Here is a 16,206-nt window from a genome sequence, read left to right as displayed (position 1 = left end):
TGAATAATAAAGTGATAAAGTACCCATAATTGGCTTATGTTCTCAATGTGCTTGTACTCATATTACTTTCATCAATATATATTTGTATGTATCTATTCTTTTCAAAAGCAAGAATTGGGTCTGTTAATCTATAACTAGGTTTGTTTCCTTGAAGGTATGTATTAACATATGCCTATATGGTATTATGATAGAAGAAGATAGTATGTTAGATTAAAGAAGATAAGTGAATTTAATTTGAATTTGGTTCTCTAATACTTTGAAGGAACATTCTTCTGTTACATTTCAGTACTAAAAGTTATATAGTATGCTCAATTTAGAAAGCATGTTTACATGCATTACTTCAATTATAAGTCTAAGATTTGTTTAGTTATACTAACAGTATGAATTATAGATTAAAAGTTAGTCACTATAGATATTGAAATGTGATAAAACTCAGTAGTTTTTTGAATTCCTATAAGACTATTGAGCTTGAAATAACAATCTTTGAGCTCAAGTGACTTATAATGTGCTAGGTAAGAAACACAAGTAGTAAAGAATAATCTGCTTTTATAGTAGATTTAGTAATACATTAGTATGTATAACATATCCCCAATTAAATAATTGTGTATATGGGGCTGGGGATGTGGCTCAAGCGGTAGTGTGCAGCCCGGGTTTGATCCTCAGCACCACATACAAAGATGTTGTGTCCGCCGGAAACTAAAAATAAATAAATATTAAAATTTTGTCTCTCTCTCTCTCTCAAATAAATAAATAAATAATTGTGTATAACATTATTCAAATGTGAATGCTTTTTCTGTTATGTTGCTCTAGCAATATATAAATTCACTTGCATATGGTGACATTAATTCCAAAGGTGCTGAGTCGGAAAAGGTGAGAATGGTAGCTATTGAACTTTTATTTTTTAATTAAAAATTTCTTCATTACTATGGAAAGTTGATATTACAATTCCAAGTGTAAAGATAATTATGTATTGATTCAAAAATTAATTTAGATAAAGATTTTAACACCTATAAACATGTTAAAATTATTCATCTTTTGTAAAATATAAGTAGTAGTTTTTGTAGGAAATATTTTACATGCATAAATCACATTAATAAATATAAAAATACTGTCTAATAATAGCACCAAGCTTGGTTCAGGGAACAAATTAAAAGCATGTTCCTGTTCATAAAGAAACAATTTATTGGAGGATACCAAAGTACCATAATCATTGTTCCATAATTTTGAATAAAAACTAAATCATGGGGTGTGGGGCTGTAGCTGTGCTTGTCTTGCATGTGTGAAGCACTGGGTTCAATTCTCGGTACCACATAAAAATAAATAAAGATACTGTGTGTTCATTTACAACTAAATAAATATTAAAAACACACACACACAAAAAAAAACTAAATCATGGAGTTGACTTAGATTCTTTGCAAAGATTTCTTATAGTAGTAAGACTTCTATCTGGGATTTAAGAGTTATGTAGGTAAATATTTTATTTTTAAAAATATGCTAACAGTTAGGGTTGGGGTTGTGGCTCAGTGGTAGAGTGCTTGCCTAGCACGCGTGAGGCCCTGGGTTTGAACCCCAGTACCACATAAAAATAAATAAATAAAGAGGGGCTGGAGATGTGGCTCAAGCAGTAGCACGCTCGCCTGGCATGTGCGGGGTGCTCGATTCGAGCCTCAGCACCACATAAAAGAAAATAAATATTTTTTGTGTCCACTGAAAACTAAAAAATAAATATTAAAAAAGTTCTCTCTCTCTTTAAAAAATAAAATAAAGATATTGTGTCCAACTATGACTAAAAATAAATATAAAAATATGCTAACAATTAGTACCTCATTTATTTGTCACTGTGTATAAGTAATTTTCTCACTAGTATAGTTTTAAGTATCATTTGAAAAGAAATGGTTTATTAGCTCAATCATGGAACAATAATAAAAAGTGTCCTGATGCATTTAAACAATTACTTCTTTAAAACTAAATTCTGATGGGATCTTATTGTCACAGCTACAATTAAAAACTAATGGCATCAACTCTATATTTCTTTCTCTTATTTATTTATTTATACTGGTGATAAAATCCAGAGGTGCTTAATCACTGGGCAACACCCCCAGCCCTTTTAAATTTTTTTATTTTGAGAAAAGATCTCACAAAGTTGCTGAGGTCCTTGCTAAATTGCTGAGGTTGGCTTTGAACATGGATCCTCCTGCCTCAGCCTCCAGAGCTGCTGGGATTACAGGCATATATCACTGTGCCTGCTCAACTCTAAATTTCTAATGGAATTTTAACAATATTAGTTTAAATTCTGTTGTATATAAACATTGGATATATGAATATTATTCCCATACTAATAAAGATTATCAAAGCAGATGAAGTTCAAAGGAGTGAAAAATATTTTGTCTCCCCAAGCACTTTACATACCAGATATATGTTTTTCAGTGTTTCTGAATAAAACTTTTGTTCTTAGACTTTTAACAAATCAACAGATTTCAAATTCGAATTAAAAGTATAAATGGGAATTTCCTTTCATTTTTATTGGCAATTGCTATTGTTAAAATAGACAATAGTTAATAATTTTTGTTTATTTACCTTGTACCTGGACGACTTATTACATTCTTTTATTTGTGAAAGAAATTCAGTAGTATATTTTATTTCTTACTTTCATGTATTTACATGTATTATTTCAATTTCTTGTCACAGTGAATTAACTTGAATTCTTAAAACAAAGTTGAATAAAAAGATGTGTCTAATTCCTGATTTTAATGGAAATAGTTATTGTTTTTTTTGCTGTTTATTTTTATTATTGTTAATATTTATCATGTTTAAGTAGTTTTCTTTTAATTCTTAGTTTTACATAACATGTTTACTCACATTAACTGCTGAGTTTTATTAGGTGCCTTCTGGAACCTGTTGATAAAATCATGAGGTTTTAATTCTTAATTTGTTGACTTAGTAATAATACCAATAACATGTCTTGATGTTGAACTACCCTTGTGTTAAGTTAAATGAGATTAGGCAATCAATGTTTTTAATAAAATCCACCAGTCTTGTCTTTCAATTTTATTTTTCCTTCCATGCAAAAAAAAAAAAAAAAGAAAAGTGTTCATGGTGTTCTTCTTTTGACTTTATATAAAAAAACTCATTTGTGTTTATATTTTTCTGAAGATGCTGTGTCAATTTAGATATTATCAGGGGAATGCTTTATTAAGTAAAATAACCAATCATAATCACAAATTCCTTAGGGAGTAAAGATTACATTGATAGAGAGGTAACAGCAATCTGTAAAATATAGCTGCCTTTTAAGACGTCTTTTTCAGAAATAACCCTTGCAAAGACACTTATGTGGTGAGGAATATTATTTGCTTTTCTTTTATCTATATCTTAAAAATTTTATTTTGCAAGAAGTTAGAAGTTCCTACAACTTACAAGCTCGGAACTAGAGGACACAAAATTTAAATTAAGGAAGGGAAAAAGATGAAATATGTTAGTTAACATAGTAATTTCAGAAGTTAGTATGAAGTATATGTACTACAGGGGGAATGAACTTTATTTTGCCATAATTTATCATGATACACTGCTGGATTTGATTTGTTAGTATTTTATTTAGTATTTTGTACCTGCATTCATAAATCTTTCTTGCTTTATAAAGCTGTAAACTGAAATTCTGTACACTGTGTAATGTGATGAGTTTTCTGAAAAATCACTACTGCTTCTCTCTCTCTCTCTCCTCTCTCTCTCTCTCTCTCTCTCTCATATGTACCTCATATTTAACATGGTAAAAGACAATTTGAGCAATTGGGGGAAGAGTTTGGGGTTAAATTAATGACAAGTACATAAAAACTAAGCAAATGAAGATAATAATAAAAAAAAACCTTTATAGAGAACAAAACATGTGTGGCAAAATAAAGAGCAGTAACAATAAAATGTGAATAGTTACGATTTATTGGGAGAATGGGTATATGAGAAGTACACTTAAATGTGTGATGGGGGTGGGTTACAAAGGAGGAGATTCTTAACATTTTTATATTGCTACTGACTTTAAAAAATTATCTTGAGACACATTAGATAAAAATATCAAAATAACTTTGCAAAATGAATTAGGAAATGAGTTTTATGAATATGCCATGTATTGACTTGTTAAACTATGTATATCATAGTGATAAAAATGAAACTAAAATTAAAGAAAGATAAAACTTCTAAAAAACAATAAGTTAATAAATATCTACTTCTGAATATCTTATAAACTGGAGGGGATTTGTGCTTTATTTTCCTATAATTTTATAATCAACTTTCTTTTGGATCTTTGAAATGATAATTTTCTTTCTTATAAAAGAATTCCTAATCTTACTGTGAAATTAGTACCAAAGACCAGTGGCATTGACATGGGCGGACAGTTTGCCATCCTTGTGATTATACAGCAGACTCATTTAAAAAAAAAAAACCACAGTGTGACAGTTCATAGGAACTGGTTATTTCTGTCACCATTATGCTACTCTGTGGTGTCATATGCCTGCCATATTCCTCTTAAGTCTTTTCTTTCATCTAATAGAGGAAATTTTTTGGCAATATTTTCAATAATCTAAGATGACATCAGATTTAGGGAAGAGCTGGCTGCACAGTTCTAGTACTGATTTTTGCTTTCCAAAGTGGCAAAATATGTTATATCTGTCTGAATGTTGCCTATTATGGAAGACTAACCCAGATATTTTAATGTCAAATTATATGGATTCATGACTTAATGCACAAATTTGAGACAGTTCATTTCCATTTTCTGGAATCAAGATCTAAAATGAGTCTTCTCACTCCATCCCTTTTTTATCCAGAGTATAACTTTTGTAGATTAAACCAGACAAGTGAATATCAGAAAAAGTATATGCCATATAATATTAACTAATTACAGGTGAATCTTATACCTAGGATTTTTAAATAAAATGAAATTACTCCATGACCGCAATATTCTATCTCCTGTTACATGTTATTTTTTCATACCTTCTAGTTTCCAGTGGTTATTACATTGTATTATTAGGTAAAATTTGGTGCAGTGCTTCTAGGAATTCTATGTTCACACATAGTACTTATATGCCAATGCTATAATTTATATTTGGATATGGATAAATGTGTCTATATCACAAACATGCTATATAGCATCAAAATTCTTTCTTTAATTTTTCAGGTTGATGATTGACACAGGAGAACATTCCTCATAAATTAATGTGGTCTACTAAATATTTACCTCCTTTAAGGAATGAGTGGTTTCAGAGTGAATTAGAATGAGTATTAGATTATTATAACAGACCATAATAACTGTGGCTTAAACAATATAGAAATTTTTATGTCTCTTTTTTTGAGTCTATCCAATCATAAGGGACCCAGAACTGATTCAATGACTGTGTGCTGTGAAGAACCCAACACAATCTTTCTATCTTATTGCTCTGCCATCCATATGGCTTCATCTAATGTTCTGAGATAGCTGATCCAACTCCTGCTATTATATTTCCCAGCCACTAAGAAGGTGCAAAAATTAAGGACTACTTTCTTTTACATTTAAAAGTATATATCATTTCTGTTCTCATTCATTTGTTCAGAATCTAGTCTACCTTCAATGGAGGCTGCAGTTTTTAACTGGAGCTATGTTCTGAACTAAATGAGAAATTATAGGCAGTCTTTATCATATGTATTTTGGTGTTGTTTTGAAATATGATAGTATTAAACCTATATAACCAGGCCTAATATAAATTCTGCTTTGCCTCATTGTACTGCTCTCTGTTCTTCCCTGGTCCTTCTGTGTACATATACATCCTCAATATATACTGAGGATGAAAATTAAAACTAAAACATTCAGACTTTTCAGACTTACTATCTAGGTTCTGCTAACAGGAGGCACTTGTGTCAGATTAAAAAGTAGAAAGATATCAAACATCATTTTGCTTCTGGTAGTACCTCTTGCGGTATCAGCAATGAGCAGAGGCTTGTGTATTTTGTCCTTAGGGTAGTAGCAATTTCCTTAAATCAGGACAATATGACCAGCCCCTGTATATATCTGTAACCAATTCTTTCTGTGCTGTAAATATCTAGAGAGATTTGTGTAATTGTTGATATAGTTGACCACTTCATCTCATTTCTTTTATTATTTTGAGGGGAGAGTAATAAAATGAATGAAGCAAAGTAGCATTAAAAAAAGTTTGATATTTAAGAAACTTAACACATGTTGATGAAGAGGTGAAGAAACTGAACTAATACATTTCTAGTAGAAATGTAAAATCATGCATCCTCTTTGGAAAATAGTCAGTCCCTCAAAATGTGAAATTAGTTACCATATGAACCAGCAATTCTGCTCTTAGATATAAACTCAACAGAAACAAAAATATAAAATATAACAACATGAAATGTTAAAATGTACATTCATAACATCCAAAAAAAACTCCAATGTCTTCAACTGATTAATAAACAAAATGTGCTTGTGCTGTATCCATAGGAGGGAATATTATTCACCAATAAAAAGGAATGACAGGGACTAGGGGTGTCGCTCAGGGGTAGCGCACTTGCCTGGCATGTATGAAGCAATGGGTATGATGTCAAAATACATTCTACTGTATATATAACTAAAAAGAACAAATAAAAATTAAAACCAGTCTTTCATTGAGATAAATCTCAACAAGTTATGTTGCTAGAATCCATTTGATAGTATTTTGCATCTATATTAATAAAAGTTATATGTATTTAGTCTTCTTTTCTCAACATGTCTTTGCCTGCTTTTTAATTTTTTTAAATCAGGCTAATATTGGCTCATCATTCATTGAATGAGTTGGAAAGTGTTCTGACCTCTTGCTTTTTTTAAAAGAGGAACTGTATTCTGATTTTTGTAATCCACAGTGCTCTGTAAGAAAAGTATGAATCTCTTCCTCTTGACAATTTCATGTTGCTAAATCTACATCAGAAATAAACTATGTCAGGATCAAGAAGTAAATATTTCAGTTACGAGTCACAACTGAAAAATAGTATTTTTACCAACTGCTTGGCAGAATTCAAAACACTCTTGTCAGCTTTAATGATGTATGTCAGTTCCCTATGGCCAGCAGGTGTCTCCCAGCAGCTAATATAGGATATTTAGTTATTGTATCCTTTTGTAGCCTAGAAGGACCTCTTTCACACTCTATGTAGAATAGATAGAGCAGTGGAGTTGGCTGCATGCCATGTTATACAGGAGCTTTACCAGAACAAAGGAGCATAAATTGGGCTTGCAACAGAGAAAGTTATTCCCACACATGGCAATGAGCTAAGCACAGACCACGTAGACATTTTATCTCTTGGTAAGGAAGTGTTCCAGGTACAATGTATTCTCCTGCAGCCAAATGGGTGTCAAAAGACTGTATGACTGACTGCCTTTGTTAGCACCAGTTTAGTTGAAAATTCTTTGATTCTAAAACAGTAGTTGACTGTTTAAGAACATTAAGAAATATTCATATTATAATAGGCTACACGTTTACACATTTTTTGTGAAAGTACTTTGAGTGAAAAAAACAGATCATGATCATGGATCATGTAATCTAAACCTCATGTATATATTATGTAGTATATACATACATGTTCTTGAATGCTCTAAAAAAGGAGGGAGTTATGCAATGAATTCCTTCCATTGTTTTTTCGGGGGAAGAGTTTTAAATTAACTACATGCTGTGGTTGATTTTTTCTTATCTTGAATACTTACAAATGTAGCATTTTGTTATCACAATATTTCAACTAGGAAACAATTCTGGGAGCACCAGATACATAGATGAACTGTATATAGAATCTATCCTCTTCTGACCTGAGTCTTCTACCCTTTGAAAAGATATAGCATATTCCATATTAAATGAAAATATTTCTAACATTACGTGTTCCTTCTCATATGTCTTTTCCTTAATGAGTTCCTTATATTTTTATGTTTTTCTTTTGTGTTAATATGAAAACTTTCAAACATCAGAAAAGTCGAAAGAACTTGTGAATTCTCATATGTGTATTCTCACCACCTAGATTTGACAAGTTTCATTTTGCTGTATTTATCACATTCTATTCATTCTTCTTTTCATCTCTCTGTATTTTGGAGATGAATTTTCAGCTTGCAAATGTCAGTACAATTTAACACTTCAGAATGCATAACATTACTTTTTCTTAACTCTTTTTGAAGAACAATCTACATACAGAGAAATCACAAATTTTATTGTATCATTTGATAAGTTTTGACCAACATATACACTTTTGTAATATAAACCTCTATCAAAAATATTGAATATTACTTTCATTCAATTAAGTTCCTTTGTACCACTCTCCAGTCAGTTCTCCTCAAAGTAACCAGTATTCTGATTTTTTTCACCATAGATTTGTTTTGCTTATTATATATAAATGGAATCCTACTATATAAACTCTTTTGTGAGTGGCTACTTTTATTAGCATAATGCTTTGAAGAATCATTCACGTTTTGCATCTATCAGTAGTTTGTATCTTTTAATTATTGAGTAGTAGTTTATAACATGAGGATACCATATGTTTTTTTAAATTATCATACCACAGTTTTGTTTTATTTTGGACATTTTGGCTATTTCCATTTTTTTTTTACTATTATAAATACAATTGCTGGAAGTATAATTAGATAAGTCATTTTGTGGAAACATTTTTAAATTTTCTAGGTGCATATATAGGCATGGAATTGCTAGGTCATGGACTAGGTATATGTTTAGTTTTATAAGAAACTGCAAGATATTTTTCCAAAGTGGTGTAAAGTGACATACTTTATACTTCCTCTAATAGTGTATGAGATTTTAGGTTACTCTATATCCTTGTCAATGTTTGGTGGTAGTTTTTTTTTTCTTTTAAAAATAAGTTTAGTCATTCTGGTTGCTGTTTATCTTGTTATCATTTTAGTTTTTAATTTTTGTCATTACTGTGTTATTTGCTCTCTTTCAGACTGTTCGGCATGGTTTTCCTTATCAGCCCACTTCGTTGGCCTTTGATCCAGTTCAGAAAATCTTAGCTATTGGAACAAGGACAGGTGCTATACGAATGTATCCTTAATATTTGGTTCATTATTACCTACATTAATATTAATTAAATGTTCTTAAATATTCAGGTAAGAGAAGTATTTATGCCTAAATAAAATTTATTGCTTATATAGAAATGAGTAACTAGTATGAGGTGCTATGGTGCACGTCTATAATCCCAGGGAATTGGGAGGCTGAGACAGAAGGATTGCAAATTCAAGAGGCCTCAGCAATTTAGCCAGGCCCTCAGCAACTTGGCAAGACCCTGTCTCAAAAAATAAAAAGGACTTTGGATATGGTTCAATGGTTAAGTGCCTCTGGGTTCAATCCCCAGTACCAAACAAAAAGAGTAACTATCTATAAATATATGTGCACATTTTCATCTGATGTAAGTTTTCACTTCTCTGATATGCCCTCCACCAAACAAAAAGAGTAACTATCATGAAAATCAAATTTATTGACATGTTTTTAATGTCTTTGAGCTTAGTATTGATGTCCTTTCTTAAATTTCTGTTATTGGTAGTTTGTATTTTCTTTTTCCTGATCACATCTTGGCTAGAAGATTATCAATTGTACTGATTCTTTAAAAAAGAATCAACTTTTAGATTCATTGCTTTTTCTCTAATGTTTTACTATATTCTATTTCATTAATTTTTGATTCGATCTTTTTTTCTTTTACTTTGGGTTTAGTTTGATCTTATTCTTTTAGTTTCTCAAGGTAGAAACAGGTCATTAATTTGAGAACTTTCTTCTTTTCTACCGTGTACCTATAGTACTATAAATTTCCTCCTAATTGCTTTAGTGTCGTCTCAGTTTTTCAAATTAATTATATCATTTGAGATCAATGATATACTCACAACTAGTTGTGAGGAATCCCTTGTACTTTTCCCCCCAATTTCTTCCAGTTGTAACATCTTATAAAACTATAGTATAATATCACAATCAGAATATTGATACTGAGACCATCAAGATACAGGACCCTTCTACCACTATAGGATTTATCATGTTGCCCATATGACTGCTGTCCAATCTAACTTTCCACCACCATTATTTGATCTCTAACAACCACTAATTTAGTCTTCATTTCAAAAATTTTGCCATCTTGAGAATGTAATATAAGTAGAATGGCATAGTATATAACCTTTGGGGTTCAGTTTTTTTTAAACTCCTCATTAATCTTTGAAGATTCACCCAAATTGTTGCATATATTCATCCCTTGGGATCTATAAGGGATTGGTCTTAGTTCCCCCCAGGGATGCCAAAATCTACAGATGCTCAGGATTCTTATGTAATGTGGTATAATATTTGCATAAAACCTACACATTCCTTTGGAATGCTTTAGATTATCTCCAGATTACTTAAAATATCTAGTGTATATAAAATGCTATATAAATAGTTGTTACTACTATATTGTTCAAGTAATAATGACAAGAAGAAAGTCTTTGCATATTCAATACATATGCACTTTTTCCCCCAATATATTTGATCCATGGTTTGTTGAATTTATGGATGTAGAGCCCACCAATTTGGGTGTTGACTGTATAAGAACAGTTTATTCTTTTTTATTGTTATTCCACAGTTTAACTGTTTACCTGTTGAAAGATGTTTGAATTGTTTTTAGTTTCTGGTCATTATTACTAAACAGCTGTGAATATATTTGCACATTTTCGTGTGGTATAAATTTTCACTTCTCTGATAAAAATGCCTAGAAGTAAAATTGGGGTAATCGTATGGTTATTGCATGTTTTATTTTTTTAAGTATACAGTTCAGAGTTATTAAATACATTTATACTATTGAATAACTGTCATTGCCATCCTTCTCCATACATGTTTTCATCTTATAAAACTGAAACTCTATAATAAATAATTCCATATTCCTTTCTCCCATAGTCTCTGGAAACTACCCTTCTCCCTTTTGTCTCTATAATTTTCATTATTCTAGCTATGTCATATTAGTGGAATCATTTAATATTTGTCTTTATTGTGACTGGCTTATTTTATTTATCATAATGTCTTCAAGGCTTATCCAAATTGTAGGGTATGCCAAAATTTTCTTTCTTTTTAAGGTTGAATAAGATTTCATTGTATTTACACACCACATTTTGATATTCTTTCATTTGTCAGTGGATACTTGGGTTGCTTTTGTGGTTTAGCTATTGTGAACAGTGCTACTATGATCATAGGTCATCTTTTTTTTTTTTTTGAAAGAGAGAGAGAGAGAGAGAGAGAGAGAGAGAGAGAGAGAATTTTTTAATAGTTATTTTTCAGTTTTCGGCGGACACAACATCTTTGTTTGTATGTGGTGCTGAGGATGGAACCCGGGCCGCACGCATACCAGGCAAGTGCGCTACTGCTTGAGCCACATCCCAGCCTATAAGTCCTCTTTGAGACATTGGTTTCCAGGTCTTTTGGGTATGTTTCCAGAAGTAATTCTATTTAAAAATTTTTGAGGAATCTCCATTCTGTTTATTAGTTTTGTAGTAATACTAATTTACATTCCCATCTGTAGTCAACATCTTTTGCTGAACAAAATGTTTTAATTTAAGATCATCTATTTATATAGATAAACTTTAATACTTTTAATTGCAAGTCTTATGTAGTCTTTGGACCAGAATTTTCAGGTAAAGCAATTTCCATAATAGCAGGGTTTTGTTTAAAAATTTTTTAAAAACTTATTTTATTTTTAAAATTGATTGATTTGTATGTGTATTTATTTTGGTCTAAGTCTAGCAGTCTTACATGTTTTCTTTTTATCTAGGACTAGTTTAACTATAAAGCTTTCAAACAATCTTGAGTAATAAAATCATATTAAAATAAGCAAAAGGTGAATGGAGTTAAAATTGAGGGCTAAAAGTTCTTTCATCTTAACTTCATAATGAATTTTAAGAATTATCTTAAAGTGTTTATAAGAAAATTTAAAATTAGACATGCATGTCAAACCAAATATTAAACAAGGTGTATAAACCAAAAGCATTTTGCCAGAAAAAGGACATTAGCTTAATTATGCTTAAAAGGTGTAGGAGAGGGCTGGGATTGTGGCTCAGCGGTAGAGCGCTCCCTTAGCACAGGCAGGGCCCGGGTTCGATTCTCAGCACCACATAAAAATAAAGGCATTGTGTTGTGTCCATCTACACCTAAAAAAAAAATATTAAAAAAAAAGTATAGGAGAAACTTCTGTCAAAAAAGAGGGGACTTTCCATAGGAACTCTCACAGAAATATTCCTAGGAATTTGAGGGGGCAGTTTACCTTGCTGGGTTTTGAATTAAATTTCTACTCAGTTTTTCTGCAGCACCCCATTCATGATTCTATCTGGTGACCAGAGCTAGAGTTGGTTCTGAGGAAATATTTGCAGTCATTAATATGCTGCTTTTGGGGATTTCTTATCAGAGCATCACCAATGAGCCAGATGTATCCCCTATTACATGTATCAGAAAACCCCGAATACCAAGGGGAGTGTGGGATTGCTCAATGTGTGGGATGATCATTCCCTTCTGTACACCTCCCACATGAACTGTATTTTTTATTTTGGGGGGCTGGGGGATACTGGGGATTGAACTTACAGACACTAAGCACTGAGCCACATCCCCAGCCCTATTTTGTATTTTATTTAGAGACAGGATCTCACTGAGTTGCTTAGAGCCTCACTTTTTCCTGAGGCTGGCTTTGAACTTGTGATCCTCCTATCTCAACTTGCCAAGCCATTGGGATTATAAGCGTGCACCTATAATGCCACCATGCCTGGCTTTCACATGAACTGTTTGAGTTTCTTCTAACCCAAGATTGTGGTATATTTTTTCTCACTTGGCTTCCTGTGAGACCACTTCATGTCATAGGTAAGATGCTCTGACACTTCTATCATGACTTAGTCACCCAGCGGCATTCAGAGTGGGCCAGAGGGAGCATTTGTCTCTGAAGTTTGGAGACCCTCATATAGAAAAATTTCTAATAGAACTATTTCCTGCAGCCATCAAATACTTTAGCTTCTATCCAGTTAATTATCATAAAAACAGACTAATCAAATACTAATGGACAAAAGAACATGTAAAATAATTAGATTAAAGTGCACATTCAGATCAGAACAGAACCAGATCAGATACCCCAGAGTGAGAGTGACCACAAGGTCAGGTGGAGACTGGCAAGTTAAAGAGATTTCAAGCCATATAACATGAATTACATATAAAATAATTTCTTCAGCTTGGTGATCTGCTATGGGCCCCTTACCTCATTGATGCCATGCCAAAGAACTTTCCAGTAGGAAGTGCCTCACTAGAGGGGCCACTGAATACTTATCAGCTTTGGTAGTCAGACACTATATTTTTCCTCTTGAGGCTTGTGGAGTTTTAGCTGAAAGAAGGATGGAGTGAAATCCCCCAAATATCAATGAACAAGAAGCAGCAGAAAGGAAACAGCTGCTCACTGAGGTTTAGCCAGACTCATAGAGATAACAACAACAAAGGAAACCACAAAGTTTGCAACTATACCTGTATTGATCATTATGCTCAGGGGTCCCTAATACCTTACTGTGGGCTAGTCAATCATCCCTAGTCCTTCCCAGGTGTCCTCCCTTGGTGTCTAACTTCACGATGGAGGTGTAAAAATTTCCCAAGAAATTTCCCTTAGATTTCCTGTGTTCTTTTGGATTGCCAGTTAGCTGAGAATCAAATCTGTCCTATCAGTCACAGTTCTTCCTGGTCAGTGGTGACTGGCTAAAGAGAAAATGGTCCAGAGAGGAGAAGCTAGGTTATCAAATAGAGTGGTCTTGGGAACACTCCCTACCCCCAAATGGGTGAGCACTAACAAGCCTCCCTGAGTCCTAACAACTTAATGGAATTAGTCCAGGCTGAGCTGCTGCTACCCACTGTTTCTACTTCTGGAGTTAAGGAAACTCTTAGGAGCCATTGGGAACCCTCCAATCTAGGAAGGCCAAGGTTGTTCCTGCAGAGCAACCAGAAATTTGTCATAAACTTTTCACGATCTTTTCCTATTTGGTACTGCTTGCAAATAATCAAACAGTCTTAAGGCAAGCAGGAAATTTTTATTCAGTAGCCTGAAAAAGGAAGGGGAGCTCAGACTCTAAAGGCACCTTCTCCCCAAGCAGATCTGGTGTCTGGGTTTTTATCAGAACTGATTTATGAAGGGGATGGTGTAGAGTATTAAAGCTGTCTCTATAAGGGATTAGCAGTTGGCAGTTGAAGAGTGGTTATGGGCACCCAGCCTTGATTTCCACAGTCAAGCAGCCCCTTCTAATAAGCAGATGAAAGCAATAAGGTACTGGTAGGTGGGTTGCATGGTTGCATGGGGGGATGTCATCCTGCTGACAGCTGAATCATATGGTATATATATTTTTAGTTTCTTGAGCAATATCCAGTACTGTTTGTAATTAACATTCCTACCAACAGTGTGCAAGAGTTTCTATTATCCACACTTTCACCAACATTTGCTATTTTCTTTTAATTTTTTTGATAGAAGTTCTCCTAACTCAGATGAGATGATTCTTTGTTGTAATTTTATTTGCATTTCTCTGGTGGCTAATGATTTTGAGCTTTTTTCATATATTTGTTGATCATTTGTATTTTCATCTTGTAAGAAGTGTTTATACAGATCACTTCTCCATTTTTGAAATTTGGATTAAAATTGTATATTTTTTGTTAAGTATTTTGATTTCCTTATATTTTCCAGACATTAACTGTTTATCAGATGAATAGTTGGTATATATTTTCTCCCGTTCTGTAGTTTTTCTCTTTATTGTTTCCTTTGTTGTTCAGAAACTTCGTAGTTTGATACAATCCCATTTGTCTAGTTTTGTATTAGTTTCTTGTGCTTGTTAGGTCATATTGAAAAAAACCATTGCCTGTATTAATGTGACAAAGTGTTTTCTTACATTTTATTCAAGTAATTTCATAATTTCAGGTCTTAATATTTAGATCTTTGATCCATTTTGAGTTGAGAGATAGAAGTCAAGTTTCAATCTGCATATGGATGTCTATTTTTCCTGATACAACTTATTGAAGAGATTGTTCTTTCTCCAGTGTTTGATTTTTGTGCCATTGTCAAGAATCATTTGGCTGTAGATGCATGGGGGTAATTTCTGGAATCAACATTCTCTTCCATTGATATAAGTTTCAATTTTTATGTAAGTACCATGATGTTATGATTACTATCTGTAGTGTGTCTTGGTGTCAGATACTCTGACACCTCCATCATTGTTCTTTTTGCCCAAGATTTTAGAATTGTTTATTTTCTTGCTCTGGGAAGAATATTATTGGTATTTCAATGGGGATTGCAGTGAATCTATAAATCAATTTGAGTAGAATGGGCATTTTAACTATTAATTTTTCTAGTCCATGAACATGGAGTCTTTCCTTTTTTTGTATTTTATTCAAATTTATCTCATTAATGTCTTATAATTTTATTGTTGATGTCTTTCATTTCCTTGGTTAAATTTATTCACAGTCATTTTATATTTTTATAGCTATTGCAAGTGGAATTATTTCATGATTGCTTTTTTGGCAAGTTTGATACTAGTGTATAAAAATGCAACTGGTATTTGCATTTTGAGTGTGTGTGTTTTATATTAATTTATCAGTTTTAATAGACTTTTGGTAGTTTCTTTAGGCTTTTATATGTATGGAATTATATTGGCTGCAAACAGGCATAATTTGACTTTCTTCCTATTTTCTTTCTCATTCTTAGTTGTTCAGGATAAAATTTCTAATTCTATGTTGAATAAGAGCAGTTGAGTATGGAATCCTTTCCTTGTTCCAGATCTCAGAGGAAATGCCTTCAGTTTTTTTCCAATCATTATAATAAGGATATGTGTTTTAATATTATAACTTTTATTATGTTATGATACTTATATACTTAATTTGTTTAGGGTTTTATCATGAAGACATTAAATTCTGCATCTATTGAAATTATAAAGTGATTTTATCCTTAATTCTGTTGATATATGTTTATTGAGCTGTGGATGTTGAACTTTCCTGGCATCCCTATGAAAAGTGCAATTGGATCATAGTGAATGATATTTTTGATTATTGGTGGATTTAGTTTGCTAGTATTTTGTTAAGAATTTTCACTTCTGTATTCACCAGGAATTTGGTCTATAATTTTCCTTTTGTGTATGTGTCCTTGTCTGATTTTGATATCATGGTAATCCTGGCCTCATAGTTTGAGTTTGGAGGAGTTCCTTCTGTCTAAATT

At 32.4% G+C, this 16,206-nt stretch overlaps 1 protein-coding gene across 4 annotated transcripts in view; it reads left to right on the top strand.

The window, feature by feature from the left end:
- Positions 1 to 16,206, top strand: part of Stxbp5l (syntaxin binding protein 5L) — a 326,234-nt gene that overhangs the window by 36,572 nt on the left and 273,456 nt on the right. For all 4 annotated transcript variants that reach the window (XM_076867719.2, XM_076867717.2, XM_076867718.2 and 1 more), the window contains exon 2: positions 8,932 to 9,029. In XM_076867719.2, coding sequence (XP_076723834.2) covers positions 8,932 to 9,029 — 98 coding nt within the window. The remainder of the gene's footprint in view (positions 1 to 8,931; positions 9,030 to 16,206) is intronic.

Source organism: Callospermophilus lateralis, chromosome 10 (assembly GCF_048772815.1).
Source record: "Callospermophilus lateralis isolate mCalLat2 chromosome 10, mCalLat2.hap1, whole genome shotgun sequence".
Lineage (NCBI taxonomy): Eukaryota > Metazoa > Chordata > Mammalia > Rodentia > Sciuridae > Callospermophilus > Callospermophilus lateralis.
Note: the sequence above shows the minus strand (reverse complement) of the source record. Positions and strands in the feature narration are given on the sequence as shown.